This window comes from Vidua chalybeata, chromosome 26, assembly GCF_026979565.1.
Source record: "Vidua chalybeata isolate OUT-0048 chromosome 26, bVidCha1 merged haplotype, whole genome shotgun sequence".
NCBI classification, from domain to species: Eukaryota; Metazoa; Chordata; class Aves; order Passeriformes; family Viduidae; genus Vidua; species Vidua chalybeata.
Window position 1 is genome coordinate 1,908,799 of NC_071555.1, and position 22,578 is coordinate 1,931,376.

The window sequence follows — 22,578 nt, forward strand, 5'->3', positions numbered from 1 at the left end:
CTGCCCTTGTTCTGCGGGGCCCCCGCGCTTCCCTCTCCCCCAGCTGGCGCCGCCCCGGCCGGGGGGGCTCTCAAAGAGCCTCTTTCTTCCGCGGGGCTGGGCCGGGGGCACCCCCGGGGGCGGGGAGGGGTCCTGGGGGTGCCGGCCGGGATGGATGGCCGGCTCTGAGCGGAGCGCGCCGAGCCCTCGGGGGCTCCGGGTGGGACACGGACAGCCAGGTGAGCTGGGGGGGGGGGGGGATTTGGGGGGTCATCGCGGGGCTCTGGGAGTGTGTCCCCCCCTTGGTCCCAATCCCCGGCCCCTTCCCATTCCCCTGTCCCCCTACGGGGCTGGGGGGGTCACTCGGAGTCACCCCAGCCCTTGTGGGGGGTTGCGAGTTTTGATGAGGGGGTCGTGGCTGAGCACCCCCAAACCTACCCCGTAAATAAAGCGCAGAAGCCTCACTTCGTCACTGAAGACTCAATTTATCCACCAAAACTCACCCTAAAGCGGGGACACCCCGAATCCTCCGGGCAGAGCCCGGCCGGACCCGCGGCTCCTCCTGCCGCTGCCGGGGTTTTGTCCCCCCCCCAAAGCCACCCGGACGCGCGGCGCTGGCGTTGTCCCCGCGGCGCGGGTGTCCCCTCAGTGCGGGAGCAGCGGGGCGCGGGCCCCGTGGCGAGCGCTGGCCATGGGGTTGGTGCGCTGGCCCGTGCGGACGTTGAACATGGGCAGCGTGGAGAGCGGCCGGGGCACGTCCCGGCTGCCGGCCATGAGCCGCAGCTCGCGGGTGTCCCCGAGGATGGAGCTGTGATGGACCAGCTGGATGCTGCGGGGACAGCGCGGGATGCAGCCCGGGCTGCCAGCAGCACCCCCTGGGGAACCCCTCCCTGGGGTCCCTATCCCCTCAGTGGGGCCAGCGAGGCCGGCGTTTGGGCGTGCGCCCCAAAAATTGGGATCTTCACCCCAAAACGAGGGTCTGCACCCCGTCACTGGGGCCTGCTCCCCGTCACGGGGGTCTGCTCACCCTTCAGCGGGGTTTGCATGCCTTTATTGGGGTCTGCACCCGATCTTTATTGGGGTCTGCACCCCAAAAGGGAGGGCTGAACCCCATCATTGGGGTTTGTGTGTCGTTCCTGGGGTCTGCCCCTCATCTTTGGGGTCTCCTCCCTGCCCGGGGTCCCTCAGAGGCTGTCACAGAAGTGAAGCAGCTCCTTGTGCCCCCACCCCATATCTGAGAGGGCTTTTGGGGGGTCCAAGGGGTGGGGAGGGCAGGAGGGGGCTGGAGGGGCCCCTTTGGGATGGGGGGACCTTTAGGCTCCAGGGCACCCCCAAAGAGCCGATTGCTCCCTGTCCCCTTTTCCTTGGCTGGAAGAAACCCCCCCCAGAGCAGCCCCCCAAAGCAGCCCCCCCAAGCAGCGCCCCCAAAGCACCCCCCAGCACCCCCACAGCTCAAGCAGGACTCACTCAGACGTCTGCAAGTCCCGTTTTTCCCTACAAAACAGAAGAAAAAGAGAAAAACCCGATAATTACGGTGAGAAGGGCTCTCACCACCCCCCGGGTCGTCCCGGTTGTCACAAGGGTCGGGGAAGGGACACCCGGGCCGGGGTCCCCGCGCCCTGGCAGGGTGGGGGGGACCCCCCGACTCACACTCCCTCCCTGCGGCAGCACATGAGGTGGCCCAGGAGCAGGCACAGCAGCGCGGCCACCGCCAGCGGCACCAGCAGCGTCACCAGGAAGGCGGGCAGCAGCTCCCGGGGGGCGACCTCGGTGGGCGGCTCGAAACCGCCCCCCTCCTCCAGCACCCCGGACCCCCACACCGGCCCCGGCGTGGTGGGGCTGGGCCCGACCTGCAGCTGCAGGGGAGGGGGCGTGAGGAGGGGCTGGGGGGCTCTGGGGACACGGGGGGGACACCACGGGGGTCTCACCAGGGTGAGGTTGCACCAGCGGATGGAGAAGTGGGGGGCGAAGGTGTCGTAGCAGGAGGCGAGGGGACGCTGGCCGCGGTGACAGCGGGAGCGGCTCTGCGGGGACACGGCCGACGCCAGGCACGGCGAGAAGGGGCTGTGGGAGCCCACCTGGACGTACACCCTGCGCGGCAGGCGACCCCAAAGGCAGCCACGGTGAGGAGACCCCGCACCGCCGCTGGGAGGTGACCCCAAAAGCCCCGCGGGGAGGCCGAGGACGTCCCCGGGGCCACCCCCCTCCCCCCCCAGCCCTGCCCGTACCCCTCCCTGCGGCCCTCGATGGGCAGCGGGACGCGGCCGCCGCGGTCCAGGGCGGAGGTGACATTGATGACGTGCAGGTCCCCGCGCTCCCAGAGCCCGGCCGAGGCCTGCAGGAACATCTCCCGCGCCGCCTCGGGCAGCAGCTCCTCCACGTCCCTGTTCCCCACCAGGAACTCGGCCTGGAAGGGCGCGTCCCCACCTGCGGGGACAGGTGGCACGCGTGGGGGACACGCCGCGGCCGTGGCGGGGCCATCCCGGGCGGTTCGGGGCGCTCGGGCCGTACCTGGGGCGGGGGTGACGCTGATGAGCAGGCGCTGGGACGCGGTGGCGAAGGTGTGACGGTTGTAGGCCAGCACCTGAGGGGACAGAGGGGACACCTGGGATGGGCCAGCCCCGCTCGTGGGCCACCCCAAGAGCGGCGGGGGCCGTACCTGGACGCTGTGGGTGCCCAGCTCGGGGGCCAGCGGGCAACCGTACAGGAAGCCGGGCTGGCCGGGGCCCCGCTGGGCGAAGCGCAGCCACCGCGGCAGGTCCGGGCGGCCCCGCAGGTGGGCACGGAAGGTCACGGGGGCTGCGGGGACACGCGGGGGTGGGCACGGGCACCGCCAGCTGTGCCCCCCCCCCCCCCCCGCCCACCGCCCCATCCAGCTGGTCCCCACAAAGGGGTCGTCCCTGGGGGTGCTGCTCCCAGGTCGGAGCTGCGACCCCAAATAGAGGGGACCCCTCCGGGGGGGGACCCCAAGGCAGTGGGGAGGTGCTGGGGGAGCCCCAAAGGGGTGGAGGGTGGAGGGGGGGGATGGATGGACAGACGGACAGCCCAGCTGGGGTGATCCTGGAGGGGACCATTGGCCAGTGGCCCCCCTTTTACTATTCCCAGCCCCCCAAGGCTGGCCCTCACCATCATCATCCTCGCTGCCGCTGAAGGCCTCCAGGAACGGCTCCCGCTCCAGCTCGTGGACGAAGATGGCTCCGGTCTCGGCGGAGACGCGGAGGTCGGGGAGGACGTGGTGGTCGGGGACGGTGGCCAGGGACACCCCCAGGGCCAGGGCTGTGGCCACACACGGGGCTGGAGCCAGGGCTGGGAGCACGGCCCCTCCCTGCCTCAGTTTCCCCAGTGCCCACAGACCCCTGGGACTCTCACAGGGACAGGACCGTGTCCCTGCAATGCCAGGTGTCCCCGCCGTGCCAGGTGTCCCCAGGCAGAGCGGGAGGATGTTTAGGAGGGGGTGGGGACAGGGACAGAACGGGGTCAGGGCTGGGACAGGGCAGGGGACAGGATGGGATGGGGACAAGGACAGGATGGGGACAAGGGCAGGATGGCCCCAGCACCTTCCCTGGCCCTGGCTGTCACACAAAAGTCCCACTCATTGTCCCCCGCCCTGTCCCAGACCCCGCTGGCACCCGGGACTCACGGTGGCTTTTTTTAGCTCTGGCATGTCCCAGCCCCTTCCCCCTTCCCCCGTCCTCTCCCTCTGCACCCCCTGTGTCCCCCCCAGTTTGGGGTCCCCCCTCCCCTCCGCCGCCCAGGCCCGGCCGTGTCCCCCGGGGGTGACAGGGCTGTCACTCGCCTGCCAGCACCCAGAGCCGGAGCAGCTCGGGGCCCTCCATGTTCCCGGCGCCGGGAGCGGGGCCAGCGCTGATTGACGGAGGCAGCGGGGCCGGGGGGGCCCGCGGGGGGGTCCCACAGGGGACACCCCTCCACCGCCACCTCCTGTCACCAAGGCACGGCGCTCCGAGGGGCTCCCGTGCCCCCCGGAGGGTCCCTGAGGTGTCCCCAGGGCGGGTTTGTCCCAGCGCCCCCGCTCGGGGGTAGCGGGGTGGCGGCGGGGGGGACACTTGGGGACACCAGGGGACAGGCGAGGGCCCCCCGGCATGGCCACCAGCGAGACGGGAACACGCGTGTGCGCGCCCGGGGGCGGACACGGCGCTGCGTGGGGACGGTGACACGAGCGGAGGGCGCTGGGACAGCGCGGGGTGGCAGCGACGGGGACCTGCGGGGGTGGGGGCGATGGCAGCGGCGGAAGGGGAAGGGGAGGGGAGGGGGTGGTCGTGGGGGGGCCGCCCCCCCCGCCCCCCCGTGTCGCGTCACGCCTCGTCACGCACAAAGGGCCGGAGGTGCCTCGGGTGACACGGGGAGGGGACAATCCCACATCTGCAGGGTCCTGCTGCCCGTGCGCCTCCCACGCTGGGGACCGGGGGTGTCCCCTGTCCCCCCCCACCCCGCGCAGCAGGGACCCCAACACGGCCACGGGGGTCGGGTCTGCCCCCCTCGCCCTCAGGCACCCAGTGGGAAGACAAAAAACGCAAATAACCCCCCCCCCAAAATACTCCCCGGCTGTGCAGAAAAGGGGGGGCCGCACTGTCCCCACCAGTCCGGGCCCTTGTCACAGTGTCCCCTCCCGCCACCACAGACTGGCACTGCCGGGGGATGTGCTGCACCCCCCGAGGGGTTGAGGGGGACATTGGGGTCCTGTGGGGACACCGAGGGACACCCGGGGCCGGGGGGGGCTTTGGGCGTGGGGAGGGGACAAGTGGGTAAAACCGAGGGGACACAGGGACGGGAGCGGGGACACGGGGACAGAGCTGGAAGGGGCACAGGGACAGCATGGGGGGACGGGGGGACAAACTGGGGGGACAAGGGGATAACGCGGCGGGGGGGGGGGGTGGGTACAAACTCGGGGGGCGATATGGGGACAGGATGGGGGGACATGGGGACGAAGCCGGGGGGATGTGAGGGAAGGATGGGGGATGATGTGGGGACAGGATGAGGAGACGCAGGGACAGATCCGGGGGGGGGGGGGGTGGGTACAAATTTTGGGGGGTGCGGGGACGAGACCGAGGGGACACGGGGACAGAGCTGCGGGAGAGATGGGGACAGAACGCGGGGGGCGGGGACAGAGCTGGGGGAACACAGGGGGACAGATCTGGGGAGGGGGACGTGGGGACAAGAACTGGAGGGGGGGGGGACACGCGGGGACAGAGCTGGGGGGGTGGCACCAGCGGCCGAGCCGGCGTTTGGGGGGGGGGCCCCACACTGCACAGCGCGGTTGCCGGGGGGGCCCCGCCGCAGGGAGGGGACCCCGGTGCGGGCGTGGGGAGGGGACCGCAGGGGACGCGCGGGGGGTCCCCATGGCCGGGCTGCGGCGGCGGCGGCGGCGCTGAGGCCGAAGCGCGGCTGAGGAAGAGGAAGAGCGAGCGCTGCTCAGACCCAGAGGGCTCTGCGGGCAGCGGGGCGGGCAGAGCGCGGCGGCGGCGGCGGCGGCGGCGGCGGCGGCGGCGGCGGCGGCTCCATCACCGGCGCGCAGAAAGGGGAAGAGGAGGAGGAGGAGGAGCGGGGAGGAAGGAAGGAAGGCAGGAAGGAAGAAGCGCCGCGGCGGAGGGGCCCGCGGGATGGCCATGGCCTGACCGGGCCGGGGCAGCGCTGCCCCCCGGCACAGCCCCCCCCCGGCACAGCCCCCCGCCCATGGAGCGGTAGCGGGCGCGGGGCCCGGGGGCAGCGGCGGCGGTGGCGGCGAGCGATGCGGGCGCCGGGACCATGCTGAGGACCGAGGCCGGCGGGGCCGGGGGGGCCCCCTCGGCCGGGGGCGCGGCGGGGGCCGGGGGGCTGCGCAGCGCGTCCCCGCACCGGAACGCCTACGAGGCCACCATCCAGGCCCTGGCGCCCACAAAGGAGGCCGATGGCGAGGACGGCAAGAAGAGCCGCGGGAAGAAGTATGGCTCCAACGTGCATCGGATCAAGAACATGTTCCTGCAGATGGGGACGGCGCCCGGCCCCGAGGGCGCCTGCGACCTGGCCAAGGCCAAGGAGAAGCCGGTGCGCCTGTCCCTGCCCCGCGCCGGCAGCCTCGGCGATGGCGTGGACCAGGGCAGCCTCCTCAAGCTGGGCACCAGCGTCTCGGAGCGCGTCAGCCGCTTCGACTCCAAGCCCGACAAACCCTTCTCCAAGCTGCAGGAGACCCGCAAGATCTTCGAGAGGAGCCCGCAGGAGAAGGCCACCACCACCAAGCTGCTGCTGCGCAAGGAGCGCGCCGGCTTCCAGGACCGCAAGCTGGACGTGGTGGTGAGGTTCAACGGCAGCACCGAGTCCCTGGACAAGCTGGACGCCGACGCCGTGTCGCCCACCGTGAGCCAGCTCAGCGCCGTCTTCGAGAAGGCCGACCTGAGGAACAACCTGCACAAGGCGCAGGGCCGGGCGGCCGCGCCGCTCAACGCCAAGGTGGTGGCCAAGCGGCCCAGGGTGTTCGAGGCCGCGCGCCCGGGCGATGGCCACGCCGCCCCGGCACGTGCCCGGCCGCAGGACGAGGAGAAGGCGGCCGGGAAGAGCGGGCGGCCGGTGGAGAAGGAGGCGGCCGCGCCAAGGGTGCAGGAGGTCTGCAAGATCAAGCCCGTGGAGGTGGAGGAGAGCGGAGAGGGCGAGGAGGAGGAGGAGGAGGCGGCGGCGGCGGTGGGTGAAGCGGTGCCCGCGCCCCAACCGGCCAAAGGGGACGAGGGTCCGGCGGCCGCAGCCCCCCGGCCGGACGGGGGCTCGGGGGCGGCCGCGGGCGAGGAGGGCGTCAAGGGCGAGCGGGCGGAGGAGGGCGATGGCTCCGAGGAGGCCAAGAAGGAGGACTTCTCCGAGGCGGACCTGGTGGACATAAGTGCCTACAGCGGGCTCGGGGAGGACTCGGGGGGCAGCGGGCTGGAGGAGGAGGAGGAGGCCGAAGGGCTGTACGAGCCCGAGTCGGGCTGCGTGGAGATCCCGGGGCTCTCCGAGGAAGAGGAGCCCGTCCCCAACCGCAAGATCCAGTTCAGCACGGCCCCCATCCAGGTGAGCCTGGAGGGAGGGAGGGCACCCAGGGTGGGGGGTACCAGGGTGAGGGGTACCCGAGGGTGATGGGTACCAGGGTGAGGGGCACCCCAGGATGACGGGTACCAGGATGAGGGGTACCCCAGGGTGAGGGGTACCAGGTGATGGGTACCAGGATGAGGGGTACCCCAGGGTGAGGGATACCCGAGGGTGAGGGGTGCCCCAGGGTGAGGGGTGCCCCAGGGAGATGGGCAGCCCAGCCTGGGGTGTGTGGCCCCCACACAATCACCCCTTTGGCAGGGACAGGAAAAGGGGCTGGGGGTCTGTGTCCTCATGCCCTGTGCCCCTCGTGGGACAGGGCTGCCTGTCCCTGTCCCTGTCCCTGTCCCTGTCCCTGTGCTGCGGGAAGCAGGGCCTGGGCCTGGCTAATGAGCTGGTTAATGAACGGCCATTGCTGGACCCCCCCAGGGCCGGTGTGGTGGGGACAGGTGGCACCGGGACCCGCTGTGGTGGGCCAGGCACAACACCCAGTGCCAACCCCCCCCCCGCCGTGTCGTGCCCAGGCCGGGCCAAAACCGCTCCATATTTTGGGTGGGGATGCCCGAAATCCCCCGGTGTGAGGGGCTGGGGGAACCCCCGGGGCCGGGGCTCCTCCCTGCCCGGGGGTCGCTGGGGACAAGTGACGATGTGGGGAGGGGGGGGATGTGCCCCCCCCGTGTGCCCAACCCCGCGCCCAGGACGGTTTCGGGAAGTGGAGGCAGGGGAGGAAGGGGAGGAAGAGGAGGAAGGGGAAGTGCCTCGGCAGCGTGGCCGGGTGGGCGGCAGCAACCCCCCCGCTCCCGGCAGGGATCCTGCGGGGTTCGGGGTCTCCACCCGGGATGCGGTGGGGGGGGGGGGGATAAAGGGACCCTGCAGCTATTTCGGGGTGTTCCCTCCGGCACGGATCCCCCCGACCGCAGGAGCAGCGGTTGCTTTGTGCCGGAGCCGGGTTATTTTTAGAGCCCGGCCTATATTCTGGCTCTGAGTCAGAGCGGGTGGGTGGCCCCACCTGGGACGGGGGACAGCCACTGCCGTGGCCCGGCCGGGGGACAGTGGTGGCCGTGAGCTGGGGGGCTGCGCGCTGAGGGGGGCCTTGGTCCCGTGGGACGCAGCCAGCCCAGCCCTGGGGAAGGTGCCCTGGCCGTGGATGGGGATTTTGGGGTGCTCTGCTCACCCCATGGATGGGGTTTTTAGGGTGCTCTACTCGCCCCATGGATGGGGTTTTTGAGGTGCTCTACTCACCCCAAGGATGGGGGTTTTTGGGGACTCTGCTCACACCAAGGATGGGGGTTTTTGGGTGCTTTACTCACACCATAGATGGGGTTTTGGGGTGCTTTACCCACCCCAAGGATGGGGTTTTTAGGGTGTTCTACTCACCACATGGATGGGGGTTTTAGGGTGCTCTACTCACCCCATGGATGGGAGTTTTAGGGTGCTCTACTCACCCCATGGATGGGGGTTTTTGGGGGCTTTGCTCACCCCAAGGATGGGGGTTCTGGAGTGCTTTACTCACCCCATGGATGGGATTTTTAGGGTGCTCTACTCACCCCATTGATGGGGGTTTTGGGGTGCTTTACCCACCCCAAGGATGGGGTTTTTGGGGTGCTCTACTCACCCCATGGATGGGGTTTTTGGGGGCTTTGCTCACCCCAAGGATGGGGGTTCTGGAGTGCTTTACCCACCCCAAGGATGGGGTTTTGGGGTGCTCTGCTCACCCCAAGGATGGGGGTTTTGGGGTGCTCTGCTCAACCCAAAGCCTCTCAGCTGGGGGCGGGGGCGGCAGGTGGGGGTGGGTGGGGTGGACACCCAGGTGTTAGAGCACCCCAGACCCCTGCCCGGGTGATGCTGAACCCCCGAAACCCACTGTGGGAGGGGGTGGGTGACACTGGGGACCCCCGCCCAGCCCAGCACTGGGGGCACACTGCAGTTCCTTCCCCACTGCAGCCCCCCCACACACACATCCCCAATCCCCCAGGAGCCAGGGACAGGATGGGGGGGGGCACAGCAGGTGACCCCCACAGCCCCCCAGGGACTTCCTGTGGCCAGGGGGACATCGCTCTGTCCCCTGCCCTGCTCCTCCCTGTCACCCCTGGGTGCCACACGGGCGGGTCCTGCCCGTCCGTGGGTGTCACCGGGCTTTGTCCCCTGACGCTCAGCCCTAATGCCCTTTGTGGCCAGGCTTTATCCCGCGTGCTGTCCCTAATCCACTCGCTCCGGCGGCACCGAGGGGCCGGGGCCCCTCCAGGGACATCTGCCAGGCCCAGCCAGCCCCTCCCCGACAGCCCCCAGGGAGCAGGGCATGGCACCAGCCCGGGGACAGCAGCCTGGTGGCCCAGCCCAGCTCAGCCAGGGAGGGTTTAGGGTGTCCAGGCACCATCCCCTGTCCCAGAGCCACCCTCAACCCCTTTGTCCTTCCCCTCGCTCCATGGCACGATTTGGGGCCGGGGTTCTCTGGGGTCCCACGGGCTCAATCCCACCCCAGTGTTCCTGGGGGGGCACCTGTGGGGTTTTCCCCCCTGGCTGAGCCCTCTCTCATCCCCCCCCAGGTGTTCAGCACTTACTCCAACGAGGATTACGACCGCCGGAATGAGGACGTGGATCCCATGGCGGCCTCGGCCGAGTACGAGCTGGAGAAGAGGGTGGAGAGGCTCGACCTCTTCCCCGTGGAGCTGGAGAAAGGTGGGTCCTGCCCCCAAAGCGCCCCCCGGGTGCCCCGCGGCGCCCTGGAGGTGCCACCCCGGCGGGACACGGCTCTGTGTCCCCGCAGACTCGGAAGGGCTCGGGATCAGCATCATCGGGATGGGCGCGGGGGCCGACATGGGCCTGGAAAAGCTGGGAATCTTCGTCAAGACCGTGACGGAAGGGGGGGCAGCCCACCGCGACGGCAGGTACGGCTGGGGGGCAGCGGGGCCGGGGCTGGCCTGGAGCTGGCCAGGGGCTGTGACCGCGCCCTTGTCCCCAGGATCCAGGTGAACGACCTGATCGTGGAGGTGGACGGCACCAGCCTGGTGGGGGTCACGCAGAGCTTCGCCGCCTCCGTGCTCAGGAACACCAAGGGCCGTGTCCGGTACGAGCCGGGCCGTGGTGGGGTGGGAGCCCCAAGACACCCCCCTGGGCCGTACTGAACCCCCGGGGATCCCTGCCCCACAGCCCGTCCCCCCAGAGTCCCCTGTGTCCCCCCAGAGTGCCACCCTGATGCCCCCCAAAGTGCTCCCAACTCATCCCCAGCCCTCCAACACCCCCTGAACCCGAGAGGGCTGCAGGGAGAGAGCTGCAGGGCTGTCCCCTGGCTGTGCCCCCACGGGTGTCCCCGCTGAGCCGCGGTGCCCCCCCAGGTTCCTGATCGGGCGGGAGAAGCCGGGCGAGCAGAGCGAGGTGGCGCAGCTGATCCAGCAGACGCTGGAGCAGGAGCGGTGGCAGCGGGAGATGATGGAGCAGCGCTACACCCAGTACACCGAGGACGACGAGGAGGTGAGGGGACAGCGCTGCCCGGCGGGGGACACGGGCCGGGGGTGGCACGGTGGGGACCCCCAGGTGCCAACCCCGCCCCGTGCCCGCCGCAGACCGGGGAGTACGCCACGGACGAGGAGGAGGAGATGAGCCCCATGTTCCCCAGTGGGGAGATGGCCATCGAGGTGTTCGAGCTGGCCGAGAACGAGGACACGCTGTCCCCCGTGGAGATGGACCCCGAGAAGCTGGTGCACAAGTTCAAGGAGGTGAGGAGGGGCTGGGAGAGGGCAGGGGGTGCCCGCCCGGGGGGGGGCTGTGCCCACCCCGTGCCCACCCCGGCTCTCCCACAGCTCCAGATCAAACACGCCGTGACCGAGGCTGAGATCCAGCAGCTCAAGAGGAAGGTGAGGGGGGGGTCCTGGCTGCCCGGGGGTGGGGGGGATACCCTGACAGCTGCCCTGGCACCCTGAATGTCCTTCTCCACCTGCCCTGCATGGGCCATTCCACGTCCTGCTGCGTCCTGCCTGTCACCTGGCCGTGCCATGTCATGCCGCACCGTGCCGTGTCCCATCCCCTGGCTGTGCCGTGTCCCATCCCCTGGCTGTGCCGTGTCCCACCCCGCTCCCTGGCTGTGCCACACCCCGTGGTGACACCGTTGTCCACAGCTGCAGTGCCTGGAGCAGGAGAAGGCGCGCTGGAGGGCCGAGAAGGCCCAGCTGGAGCAGAGCGTGGAGGAGAACAAGGAGCGCATGGAGAAGCTGGAGGGGTACTGGATGGAGGCGCAGAACCTGTGCCAGGCCGTGGACGAGCACCTCAAGGAGACCCAGGCCCAGTACCAGACCCTGGAGCGCAAGTACAGCAAGGCCAAGCGGCTCATCAAGGAGTACCAGCAGAAGTGAGGGCAGCTCCCGATGTCCCCTCGGGAAAGAACGCGTCCCCACGGTGTCCCACCCCCCCCCGGGGCACCCCTGTCCCTGGGCACAGACCGTGCCAGTGGGCCGAGCCATCCCCTGGCCATGGGTCCATCCCCTGGCCGTGTGTCCATCCCCTGGCTGTGTGTCCATCCCTGGCCGTGTGTCCATCCCTGGCTGTGTGTCCATCTCTGGCCGTGTGTCCATCCCTGGCCTTGTGTCCATCTCTGGCCTTGTGTCCATCTCTGGCCGTGTGTCCATCCCCAGGCCGTGTGTCCATCCCCTGGCCGTGTGTCCATCCCCTGGCTGTGTGTCCATCCCTGGCCTTGTGTCCATCCCCTGGCTGTGTGTCCATCCTTTGGCCGTGTGTCCATCCCCTGGCTTTGTGTCCATCCCTGGGTTGTGTGTCCATCCCGTGGCCATGGGTCCATTCCTGGCTGTGTGTCCATCCCCTGGCCGTGTGTCCATCCCCTGGCCGTGTGTCCATCCCTGGGTTGTGTGTCCATCCCCTGGCCTTGTGTCCATCCCCTGGCCTTGTGTCCATCTCTGGCCTTGTGTCCATCCCCAGGCCGTGTGTCCATCCCCTGGCTGTGTGTCCATCCCCTGGCTGTGTGTCCATCCCTGGCTGTGTGTCCATCCCCTGGCTGTGTGTCCATCCCTGGCCGTGTGTCCATCCCTGGCCTTGTGTCCATCTCTGGCCGTGTGTCCATCCCCTGGCCGTGTGTCCATCCCTGGGCCATGGGTCCATCCCTGGACACCGGATCCTCCCCGGGCAGCCCGTGTCCCTGTGCCCTTGGTGTGGAACCTCCAGGGGCTCTGACCCCTCCGTGGCACCCTCTGTCCCTGGGCAGGGACAATCCTTCGGGCAGGGACACCTCCCTGAGGTGCCAAATCCTCCCTGGGCACCCTCTGGCTCCGGGCATTGACCTTCCCTGGGCGTGGGCTCACCCCTGGGCAACCAACTCCTTCCCCTTGACTCAGACCCGTCCCTGGGGCGCCAAATCCTTCTGGGCACCCTTTGTCCACCGGCAGGGACCTTCCCCGTGGCCTGGATCCATCTTGGAGCACCCTGGGCCAGTGTCCCTGCCCAAGGATGAGCTTTGAGCTCCCTCCCGAGCCCAACCCTCCCGTGATCCGTGGGGCACCAGCTCCTTCCTGAGCGTGGCCCATCCTCCGGGAGATCCCCGGGCACCACAACCCGCCCAGCAGGGTCCTGCCCTGGCACCCAAACCCCGGGGTCCCCCTGGGACGTGCCCCTGGCTGTGGGGACGTGCACCCACCCTGCGGGTCCCCACAGGGAGATCGAGTTCCTGAAGAAGGAGACGGCGCAGCGGCGGGTGCTGGAGGAGTCGGAGCTGGCGCACAAGGAGGAGATGGAGAAGCTGCAGGAGAAGGTGGGCACGGGGCGCCGGGACGCGGGATGTCCCTGACCCCCCGCCCGGCCCCGCCCGGCCCCGCCCGGCCCGGCCCCGCCGCTCCCGCCGCGCCAGCGATGGATCCCGGGGATCTGCTCGGCCGCCGGACCCCACCGGGTGGCCCCGGAGCTCTGCGGGGCGCCGGCTCCCTCCGGACTGAGCCACGGATCCCACGCCGGATCGTGGGGGATCTGCTCCCACCGGACCCTGCTCCCGCCGCCGGATCGCTCGGGATCTGCTCGGGATCTGCTCGGGCGCCCTGGATCCCGCTCTGGATTGCAGCGGATCTGCCCGGGCTCCAGCTCTGGGGCCTGACATCCCCTAAGGGGGCGAGAGGGATCTCCCCGGGCCGTGGATCCCGGCGGCGCGCGGGGGATCCGCGGGATCCCGGTGACCGGCGCGCTCCCGTTGGGATCCCATGCTGGTCATGCTGGATCCCCCCACGGACCCGCGGGTCCCGCGGCGGCCCCGGCGCGGGGCCGGGGCCGTGCGGGGCACGGCGGATCCCCCGCGGCCACCGGATCCCAAAGGATCCCGCCCGGGGGGGTCACAGGGGAGGGGGCCGGCCCTGCCCGGCCCGGGGGGCACCAGGGCACAGTGGGGAGGTCCCAAACACCCAGCAGAGCCCCCCCCCCCACCTCAGCCACCTCCATCACCCCCAAAATGTCCCCTGGCATCTCACAGAGACTCACCCAGCACCTGCCAGCAGCCCCCTCCCCATCCCAACCCATCCCTGTGCCCCCCGTGTGCCCCCCAGTCACCCCTGTGTGCCCCCCAGTCACCCCTGTGTGCCCCCAGTCACCCCCCAGTGTGCCCCCAGTCACCCCAGTGTGTCCCCAGTTACCTTCGTGTCCCCCCCAGTCACCCCAGTGTGTCCCCAGTCACCCCAGTGTGTCCCCCAGTGTGTCCCCCCGGTCACCCCTGTGTCCCCAGTCTGCCCCCCACGTGTCCCTCAGTCCCCCCTGTCCCCCGTGTCCCATCCCTGTTCCCCGTCCCTGTGTTCCCTGTCCCCCCTGTGCCACCCCCCGCCCTCCACCCCCCTCGTCCCCCCATGTCCTGCCCCCCCTTGTCCCATCCGTCCCCCCCATCTCCCTGTCCCCATGGCTGTGTCCCCTCCCCTGGTGTCCCACGTCCCCATGCGTGTCCCCGTGTCCCCCCCACCCCGGTGTGTCCCCCCCCCCCCCCCGGCCCCCCCCGCTGAGACCTGTCCCCTTTGCTGTTTTTCAGATCTCCGAACTGGAGGCCAAGCTGCAGACTTTGAAAAATTCCAACCCGACCTAAACCACCCTCAAACCGCAGCGATCCTGGGTGGGGGGGGGGGGGGGTCCCCTCTTCCCCCCAACCCCGGCCCTGCCCCCTCCCCTTCCCAGCCCTTCCCCGGGGGGGGGGGGGGGGTTGGTGAGACCCCGCCAAGGCCTCCTGGTGCCCCCCGCCCCCCCCCACGGGGGCACAGACAGTGGGGGGGTTCGGGGGGGGACACCCCGCGTTCGTGTCTGTGTCCAGTGTGAGTCTCGTGGTGACGTGATGGACCCGCGGGGGGGGGGGGGCGCGACCCCCCCCCCCCAGGCCTCCCCCTCCCCTCGACGTGACACCCCCCCCCCCGTCCCCGGACACAGCTGGCGCCTGGCTGGATGCTGGGGGGAGGGGACACCAGACAATGTCCCCCCCCCCACCCCAAATGCGAGCCATGCTGGGGGGGGACCCTGGAAGCCCCCCCAGAGCCAGCTCCTTCTCTTGGGACTCGCTGGAGCACGGACGGGGGGGGCTCGGTGGCCTTTGCCCCCCCCCCCCCCCACGGACTCGCCCCCAGCCCCACATGGAGGCGACCCCGGGAGCATCGCCATGGGGGGGGACCCCAAATGTCCCCCCCCTTCCCCCTCTCAGTGCCACCATCGCCGGGCAGGGGGGGACCCCCGAGCCTTTGCCAAGCCCGCAGGGGATGGGGGGGCACCAGCCCCACTGCCCCCCCCCGCCGGGAAGGGGGGGCTGCCTGGCACCCCTTTGTGGGGACACCCCGCTGGCCCCCGGCCCTGCCAACGCCCCCCCCCCCCCCCCCCGAGCCCGGGGCTTTCGCCTTCCCCGGGCCGGGGGGGGACACACGGGGGTCCCCTCTGGGGTGGGGGCGATGCTCCCACACCCTCGCCTGTAAATACCACCACCCCCCCCCAAAAAATCACAGCATTTCTCTGGGGCTGGGACACCCCCCGACCTCCGGCCACCCCCAGCCGGCGCGGGGGGGTCCCGCCCTCTCGGCCCGGGGGGAACCCCTTTAATTTTCATTTCTATTTTGCCCCCTCCCCCGCCCCCGAGTCTCCGACAGTAACTGGATGTGGGGGCAACTGGGAGCCAGAGCTGGTTATACTGGGAAGGGGAGGCGGGGGGGGGACGCGTGGGGGGCGGGGGGGGTGGGGGGGGGGATGTGGCGGGGCTGGGGGGTCCGACTGGATTGGAGCCACTTGGGGAGGGGGGAGGGGGCTATTTAAGAGGGGGGGGTGTCCGGGGAGCGCGAGCCCCGGGGGGGGGGCCGGGGTTATTTAATCTCACACGTGTACCTGTGGGTGTATATACTATATATAATGTACCTATGTATGCACCGCTCCCGCTCTCAGCGCCCCCCGCCCCACAACCGCGACCCCCCCCTCCCCCCTCCGCCCCACAACCGCGACCCCCCCTTCCGCCCCCTTCTACCGGCGGATGGGCCGTGGGGGGGGGGGGGGGGGCACCGGGGGGGCTGGGAAGGGTGGGGGGGGGAATGTGGGGAATCATTTGGGGTCACGGCAAGGAGTAGGAAGGGGGGGGGTCGCTGGGGAGGGTGAGAAGAATTGGGAACACTGGGAAGGATTGGGGGGGCGGGGGGGACTGGGAGGGCTGGGAAGAAGTCGGGGGGGGGGGGGGCCACAGGGGAGTGGGCAGGATGGGGGGCACCGGGAGGGTTGGGAAGGACTGGAGGGCACTGGGGGAGATGGGCACGGTGTGGGGGTGCACTGGGAGGAGCCCCTGGGCTGGGGGGCACTGGGGGAGGATGGGGAGGCTGCGGCGGGCGGGTGGCGCCGCTGCGCCGTGCCCGGCGTGCCCGTGTCCCGCCGGTCGCTGTCCCTTCAGCACCGCCGCGTGTCCCTCCGTGCCCGGTGTCCCCGTGCCCTCGGTGCCCCCCGGCGCTGTCCGTTCAGCACCCCGCGTGTCTCCGCTGTCCCTCGGGTCCCGGTGTCCCGTCCCCCCCCCCCCCCCCCCACCGGGCTCGTTCCGGGCGGGGCAGACCCCGCCCCCGCCGCCCCCGCCGTTTCCGGGTTCCTGTGCTCCCCCCCCCCCGCGGCCCCCGGCCCGGCGGGGCGGCTCGGCAGCGCCCTCCGCTCCCACCGGCCCGGCCCCGCCACCGGCCCGGCCCCGACCCCGGCCCGGCCCGGCGGGAGGCGACCGGGGGCGATCAGGATGCCCCAGGAGCGCGGGTGAGTGGGGAGGGGGGAGCGGGCAGGGCGTCACCCCTGGACAGCGGCCCCGGTACAGCTCCAGCCCCGGTACAACCCCCGGTACAGCATCGATACAGCCCCGGTAGAGCTCTCGGTACAGCCCCGGTACAGCCCCAGCCCCCGGTACAGCTCCAGCACCTGGTACAATCCCCGGTACAGCCGCAGCCCCCGGTACAGCCCCGGCACAGCCCCGGTACTGCCCCAGCCCCGGTACAATCCCCGGTACAGCCCCGGTACAGCCCCGGTACTGCCCCAGCCCCCGGTAGAGCTCTCGGTACAGCCCCGGTACTGTCCCAGCCCCCGGTACAGCCCCGGTACAGCTCTCGGCACAGCCCCAGTACGTTCCCGGTAGTGCCCCTCCCCCGGGACAGCCCCGGTACATCCCCGGTACGTTCCCGGTAGTGCCCCTCCCCCGGGACAGCCCCGGTACATCCCCGGTACGTTCCCGGTAGTGCCCCTCCCCCGGGACAGCCCCGGTACATCCCCGGTACGTTCCCGGTAGTGCCCCTCCCCCGGGACAGCCCCATCCCCTCGGTTCGATATTCCCGGTCCAGCCCCATCCCCGAGCGCCATTCCCGGTCCAGCATCCCCGGTGCAGCCCCGCCGCCGGTACCGGCCCCTCCCGGGGTTGGTCCCCCCCCCGCTCCCCGAGACTCCCCGAGCACCGGGGGGCGGGGGGGGTTTAACCCCTTCCCGGCCGCTCTGCAGAGGATGTCCCCAGCGCCCCGTCCCGCGGGACACGGGGAGGCACAGAGGGGCTGGTCCCTCCCCCTGAGTGTCCCCTCTGTCCCCAGCCCTGTCCCACCATGTCGGTCTCCAAGCTGCAGGACACGGACGAGGTTTTTGGTGAGTTCCTGTGGGGGGGGCCGGGGGTGCAGAACCTCCCCCCCCCGAGGGGTGCAGAGGGTGCAGAGTCACCCGTGGGTCCCCACCCACCCTCGGTGTCCTCCCGGGTCTGGGCTTGGGGACACAGGGATGTGCGTGGGGATGGGGACATGGGGACACACGTGGGGGTGTGTGGGTGACAAAGACATGGGGACACGTCCAGGGCTCACGGGAATGGGGGTACAGGCACAGGGGTGTGCAGGGGGTGACAGGGACTTGGGGACACAGCAGGGGACATGGCCCAGAGCCACCCCTCGGGTGGGGTTGGGGTACAGGGGTCAGGGCAGGGTGGGGATATTGGGGGGATCCCAGTGGGACCTGGGCAAAGCGTGTCCCTCCTGGGTGACGGGGACACTCTGTCCTCAGGGTCACCCCACGCCTCTGTCCCCATGCTGGGCCATCTCTTTGAACACTTCTCTCTGTCCCCCTGTCCCCTGTCCTGCCCCACCGGGGTGCCCCACCCATGTCCCCAATGCTCCCCTCTCCTTGTGCCCCCTCCTGTGCTGGGACCACCCACCTGCCCTTTGACTCTCCTGCCCTGTCCCTCTGTCCCTGTCCCTCTGTCCCTCTGTCCCCTTTCCACTGGGCTGGCCTTCCCTGTCTGTCCACCTGCCTCCAATGCTTCCCTGTCCCCTCCTCCCTGCTCATCCCTCCCTCCATCTCCCATCTGTCCGTTCGTCCATCCATCCATCCATGGATCCATCCATCCATGGATCCATCATCCATCCATCATCCATCCATCATCCATCCATCATCCATCCATTCATCCATCCATCCATCATCCATCCATCCATCCATCCATCATCCATCCATCATCCATCCATCCATCAATCCATCATCCATCCATCCATCCATCATCCATCCATCATCCATCCATCCATCAATCCATCATCCATCCATCCATCATCCATCCATCCATCCATCCATCATCCATCCATCCATCCATCCATCATCCATCCATCATCCATCCATCATCCATCATCCATCCATCCATCCATCCATCCATCCATCCATCCATCCATCCATCCATCTATCCATCATCCATCCATCCATCCATCATCCATCCATCCATCCATCATCCATCCATCATCCAATATCCATCCATCCATCCATCATCCATCCATCCATCCATCCATCCATCATCCATCCATCCATCCATCCATCCATCATCCATCCATCCATCATCCATCCATCACCCACCCAATCTCCCTCCTCGTCCATCCCTCTGTCCACTCCCACGTCCCTGCTCTCTCCCCGTCCACCCCACCCCACGCCATCCCGGTGTCCGTCCGTCCGTCTCTCTCTGCCCCGGTCTCTCTTTCACTCCCAGATTTTACCGCTGTGGTTCCAGAGACGCCGCGCTTGGACAGCAGCCTGCACAAGGCCCGCGCCCGGCTCCTGGCCCGCGGCCGCCGCCAGCGGCCCTCGCGCTCCCGCCTGCGCGACAGCGCCAGCTCCACCGAGGGCGACGAGGGGCCTGAGGCTGCGGTGAGATGGGGGACACCGGGGCTGGGGGGGTCACAGGGACTGGGGACCTCAGGGATGGACTTGGGGGACACCAGGGCTGGGGGGTCACAGGAATTGGGGACCTCAGGGATGGACTCAGGGGACACTGGGGCTGGGGGTGTCACAGGGACTGGGGTCCTCAGGGATAGAGTCGAGGGACACCAGGGCTGGGGGGTCACAGGAATTGGGGACCTCAGGGACGGACTCAGGGGACACCAGGGCTGGGGGTTCATGGGGACTGGGGACCTCAGGGATGGACTCAGAGGACACCGGGGGCTGGCGTGTCACAGGGATTGGGGACCTCAAGGACAGACTTGGGGGACACCAGGGCTGGGGGTGTCAGAGGGGCGTGGGGCACCGCAGCCCCCAGGGGTGGCAGAGGGGTGTCATGGATCCTGGGGATGCCAGGGCTGGGGGTGTCACAGGAGCAGGGGACACCAGGACCCCAGGGGGTTGGGGGATGCCATGTTGGGGGCAGGGAAGGTGGTCTAGGGGACAGCTCCAGGGGGCTGCAGGGGTCTGACCCCCCCTGCCCATGCCCCCACAGGGCACTGAGGGCGAGGGCAGCCCCCCGGCCCCCTCGCCCTTCTCCGGCACCGATGGCTTCTCCTTCGAGCCGGGGGTGGCACGGCCGGGCCTGGGGGACCCCCCGGCCCCCACGCCCCCCCTCAGCCGCTACCGGCCCCTCACCAACACCCCGTCCCAGGAGGGGCTCTCGAGCCCCCCCGCGCCCCAGTCCTGCCCCAGCTCCGACAGCTCCCCCGGCTTCGCCCGCTGTGACCCCCGGCCCCGGCAGCACAGCGAAGGTGAGACCCCCCCCGAGCCCCCTGGGGACGCCTGGGGGGGACAGTGGGTGACAGCCCGGTGCCACCCCTGCAGATGACAGCCGGGACATGAGCCCCCCCTCACCCGCCAGCCCGACCGTGGGGCTCGATAAGAAAACACGGAGGAAGTTCTTGGATTTGGGGTGAGAGCTCGCCCTGGGCAGGGGGGGAGGGATGGGGAGGGGACAGAGGGCTGTGGGGATGGATGGACGGACGGATGGATGGATGGAGGGGGTCCTGGTGCCCCAGCCTTCAGGTCACCACCCGTGTCCCCAGGGTGACCCTGCGCCGGGCATCCTCCGGGAAGAGCCGCAAGGAGAAGAGCAGCAACCGCCTGTCCATGGGCAGCAGGTGAGGGACCCCACCCGCGACAGGGGGACAACCTGGGGACAGCCTGGGCACAACCTGGGGACAGCCTGGGGACAACCTGGGGACACCTCCTGACACTGCTCTGTCCCTAGGGAGGCGGCGGAGGGGCCCGGCCGCCCCTCGGGGTCCCCGTTCCTGCCCTTCTCCTGGTTCTCGGACAGCGCCAGGGGCTCCGGCTCGCCCGGCTCCGCGTCCCCCGCGGGCTCCCCCCGGCACGAGGGGCTCAGCCCCGCCAAATCCGCCTCGCAGGTGAGGGGCAGCGGGGACGGGCCTGGGGGGCCCTAGGGAGCTCGGTGGCTCTAGGAGAGGAGGTGACACCAGCTCTGGGGACAGGGGGACAAAGCCCCGTAGGGTCAGGTAACAACAGGGAGAGGACTCGGAGCCCCATAGGGTCAGGGTGGCTTTGTGGGGGTGCCAAGGCCCTGTAGAGCCAAGACAGGTAATTGGGGGTGTCCAAAGCCCTATAGAGTCAGGGTTTAGGGGGATCAACGCTCTGAGGGGTCTGGCAGCCCAACTGGGGGGTCACTGGGGGCTGTGGGGTGGCTCTGAGGGTCACTGGGCGCTGTGGGGTGGCTCTGAGGGTCGCTGGGGACTGTGGGGTGGCTCTGGGGGATCACTGGGGGCTGTGGGGTGGCTCTGGGGGGTCACTGAGGGCTGTGGGGTGGCTCTGAGGGTCGCTGGGGTGGCTCTTGGGGTCACTGGGGGGCTCTGCGGTGGCTCTTGGGGTCACTGGGGGGCTGTGGGTGGCTCTGAGGGTCGCTGGGGGGCTCTGAGGGGTCACTGGGGCTCAGTGGGGTGGCTCTTGGGGTCACTGGGGGGCTGTGCAGTGGCTCTGGGGGTCGCTGAGGGCTGTGGGTGGCTCTGAGGGTCGCTGGGGTGGCTCTGGGGGGTCGCTGGGGGCTGTGGGTGGCTCTGAGGGTCGCTGGGGGGCTCTGAGGGGTCACTGGGGCTCAGTGGGGTGGCTCTTGGGGTCACTGGGGGGCTCTGCGGTGGCTCTGGGGGTCACTGGGTGGCTCTTGGGGTCACTGGGGGGCTCTGCGGTGGCTCTGGGGGTCACTGGGTGGCTCTTGGGGTCACTGGGGGGCTCTGCGGTGGCTCTGGGGGTCGCTGTGGGTCCAGCCCTGCCCCTCGCGCTGCCCCAGGACTCCGAGCTGAGCGAGGATTCGCCGCCGTCCAGCGCCAGCCCCCGCCTGCCCGGCCCCCCCAAGTGCTCGTACCCCTACCACACCCTGTCCCAGTCCTCGGACGAGGTGAGGGCGGCGCGGGGGGCGCGGGGGGCGCGGGGGTGTCCCGGGGGACCCCCGGCTGACCCCCGTGCGCAGCTGCTGGAGGAGCCGGCGGGCGCGGCCGCGGGCTGGACGTGCGGCCAGGTGGGGCAGTGGCTGCAGAGCCTGGGCCTGGAGCGCTACGTGCGGGAATTCGCGGAGCGCGGCGTGGACGGGCCCCGCCTGCTGCACCTCGACGGGGCCAAGCTCAAGGTGCGGGGCCGGGGGGGGGGGGGCTCCAGGGGCCCCAAAAGATGGAGGGCGAGAGGTTCTGGGTGTTCCAGTGGGGGGTTCCGTGGGGCAGGAAGGCCTGGGAGGATTCGGGGTGCCCCAAAGGGGGTTTCCATGGGGCAGGAAGGTCTGGGTGGGTTTTGGGTGACCCAATTCCATGGGGCAGGAAGGTCTGGGAGGGTTCAGATTGACCCAAAGGGGATTTCCATGGGGCAGGAAGGTCTGGGAGGATTCGGGGTGCCCCAATTCCATGGGGCAGGAAGGCCTGGGAGGGTTCGGGGTGCCCCAAAGGCGGTTTCCATGGGGCAGGAAGGTCTGGGAGGGTTTGGGGTGACCCAATTCCATTGGGCATGAAGGTCTGGGAGGGTTTGGGGTGCCCCAATTCCATGGGGCAGGAAGGTCTGGGAGGGTTCAGATTGACCCAAAGGGGATTTCCATGGGGCAGGAAGGTCTGGGAGGATTCGGGGTGCCCCAATTCCATGGGGCAGGAAGGCCTGGGAGGGTTCGGGGTGCCCCAAAGGCGGTTTCCATGGGGCAGGAAGGTCTGGGAGGGTTTGGGGTGACCCAATTCCATTGGGCATGAAGGTCTGGGAGGGTTTGGGGTGCCCCAATTCCATGGGGCAGGAAGGTCTGGGAGAGCTCAGGGTGCCCCACAGGGGGTTTCCATGGGGACCCAAACCCCATTGGCCAGGCTGGCCGCTCCATGGGGCGGGAGGCCCGGCTATCCCAAGGATCGATCCCAAGGGACGGACGGGCGGTTCTGGAAGGAGCTGCTGTCCGGGGGGGTCCCGGGGGGGGGGGGGGGGGCCGGCCCCGTGTCCGGGGGTCCGGGGGGTGTCCGTGGCCAGCCCGCGCTGCCGCAGGCGCTGGGCGTGGGCAGCTCGCAGGACCGCGCGGTGCTCAAGCGGCGGCTGAAGGAGCTGAGCCTGGCGGCCGAGCGGGAGCGCAAGGCCCGCGAGAAGGCGGAGAAGCAGCGGGAGAAGCAGAAGAAGAAGGACCAGGAGCAGCGGCGGAGCTGAACCGGGGGCGGGGGGGGTCCCCGCACCCCCTCGCCACCCACATCCCCCCCCCCCAGCACACGGAGCGGGGTCAGGTGGGGGGAGCAGCACCTGCCCCCCACCCCCCACCCCCCGGCTCCAGCCGCCCCCTCCCCACCCAGCCCGGACCCCCCCGGGCCCCTCTCCGGGGCTGGACACCCCCAGCCCATCCTGTCACCCGCAGCT

The 22,578-nt window shown here is 70.2% G+C and overlaps 3 protein-coding genes across 4 annotated transcripts; 2 read left to right on the forward strand and 1 right to left on the reverse strand.

Moving 5' to 3' along the window:
• Positions 1-444: 444 nt before the first annotated feature.
• On the reverse strand, positions 445-4,062 carry SGCA (sarcoglycan alpha). The gene is made up of 9 exons (XM_053965184.1): positions 3,776-4,062; positions 3,106-3,255; positions 2,639-2,778; positions 2,491-2,563; positions 2,208-2,406; positions 1,908-2,070; positions 1,630-1,835; positions 1,447-1,473; positions 445-808 (listed from the first exon to the last, which is right to left on the reverse strand). Exons 1-9 carry the CDS (start codon positions 3,813-3,815, stop codon positions 625-627), a joined length of 1,182 nt encoding a protein of 393 aa, XP_053821159.1. The 5' UTR covers positions 3,816-4,062; the 3' UTR covers positions 445-624.
• A 1,463-nt stretch (positions 4,063-5,525) lies between these two features.
• On the forward strand, positions 5,526-15,207 carry PPP1R9B (protein phosphatase 1 regulatory subunit 9B). The gene is made up of 10 exons (XM_053965291.1): positions 5,526-7,014; positions 9,579-9,711; positions 9,800-9,920; positions 9,995-10,099; positions 10,368-10,503; positions 10,596-10,748; positions 10,833-10,886; positions 11,148-11,377; positions 12,691-12,787; positions 14,036-15,207. Exons 1-10 carry the CDS (start codon positions 5,743-5,745, stop codon positions 14,087-14,089), a joined length of 2,355 nt encoding a protein of 784 aa, XP_053821266.1. The 5' UTR covers positions 5,526-5,742; the 3' UTR covers positions 14,090-15,207.
• A 922-nt stretch (positions 15,208-16,129) lies between these two features.
• Positions 16,130-22,379, forward strand: SAMD14 (sterile alpha motif domain containing 14). Of its 2 annotated transcripts, none has more exons than XM_053965292.1 (10): positions 16,130-16,254; positions 17,070-17,121; positions 18,491-18,648; positions 19,214-19,472; positions 19,546-19,633; positions 19,767-19,841; positions 19,952-20,108; positions 21,002-21,109; positions 21,182-21,337; positions 22,219-22,379. In XM_053965292.1, the coding sequence occupies exons 2-10, from the start codon at positions 17,082-17,084 to the stop codon at positions 22,372-22,374; spliced, it is 1,197 nt and encodes a 398-aa protein (XP_053821267.1). In that variant the 5' UTR covers positions 16,130-16,254; positions 17,070-17,081; the 3' UTR covers positions 22,375-22,379. The 2 variants fall into 2 exon arrangements, with proteins under 2 accessions (XP_053821267.1, XP_053821268.1); XM_053965293.1 differs by having other exon boundaries at positions 18,512-18,648.
• The last annotated feature ends 199 nt before the right edge of the window (positions 22,380-22,578 follow it).

Excerpts from the sequence above, each read along its gene's own strand:
- PPP1R9B (XM_053965291.1), top strand. The coding sequence starts at position 5,743 with ATGCTGAGGACCGAGGCCGGCGGGGCCGGGGGGGCCCCCTCGGCCGGG. Across the intron at positions 10,749-10,832 it reads TGGTGCACAAGTTCAAGGAG|CTCCAGATCAAACACGCCGT; the intron begins GTGAGGAGGGGC and ends GCTCTCCCACAG. Across the intron at positions 10,887-11,147 it reads TCCAGCAGCTCAAGAGGAAG|CTGCAGTGCCTGGAGCAGGA; the intron begins GTGAGGGGGGGG and ends CGTTGTCCACAG.
- SGCA (XM_053965184.1), bottom strand. The coding sequence starts at position 3,815 with ATGGAGGGCCCCGAGCTGCTCCGGCTCTGGGTGCTGGCAG. Across the intron at positions 3,256-3,775 it reads CCGGCTCTGGGTGCTGGCAG|CCCTGGCCCTGGGGGTGTCC; the intron begins GCGAGTGACAGC and ends GTGTGGCCACAG. Across the intron at positions 809-1,446 it reads CGGGACTTGCAGACGTCTGA|CATCCAGCTGGTCCATCACA; the intron begins GTGAGTCCTGCT and ends CTGTCCCCGCAG.
- SAMD14 (XM_053965292.1), top strand. The coding sequence starts at position 17,082 with ATGTCGGTCTCCAAGCTGCAGGACACGGACGAGGTTTTTG. Across the intron at positions 17,122-18,490 it reads GGACACGGACGAGGTTTTTG|ATTTTACCGCTGTGGTTCCA; the intron begins GTGAGTTCCTGT and ends TTTCACTCCCAG. Across the intron at positions 19,842-19,951 it reads CGCCTGTCCATGGGCAGCAG|GGAGGCGGCGGAGGGGCCCG; the intron begins GTGAGGGACCCC and ends CTCTGTCCCTAG.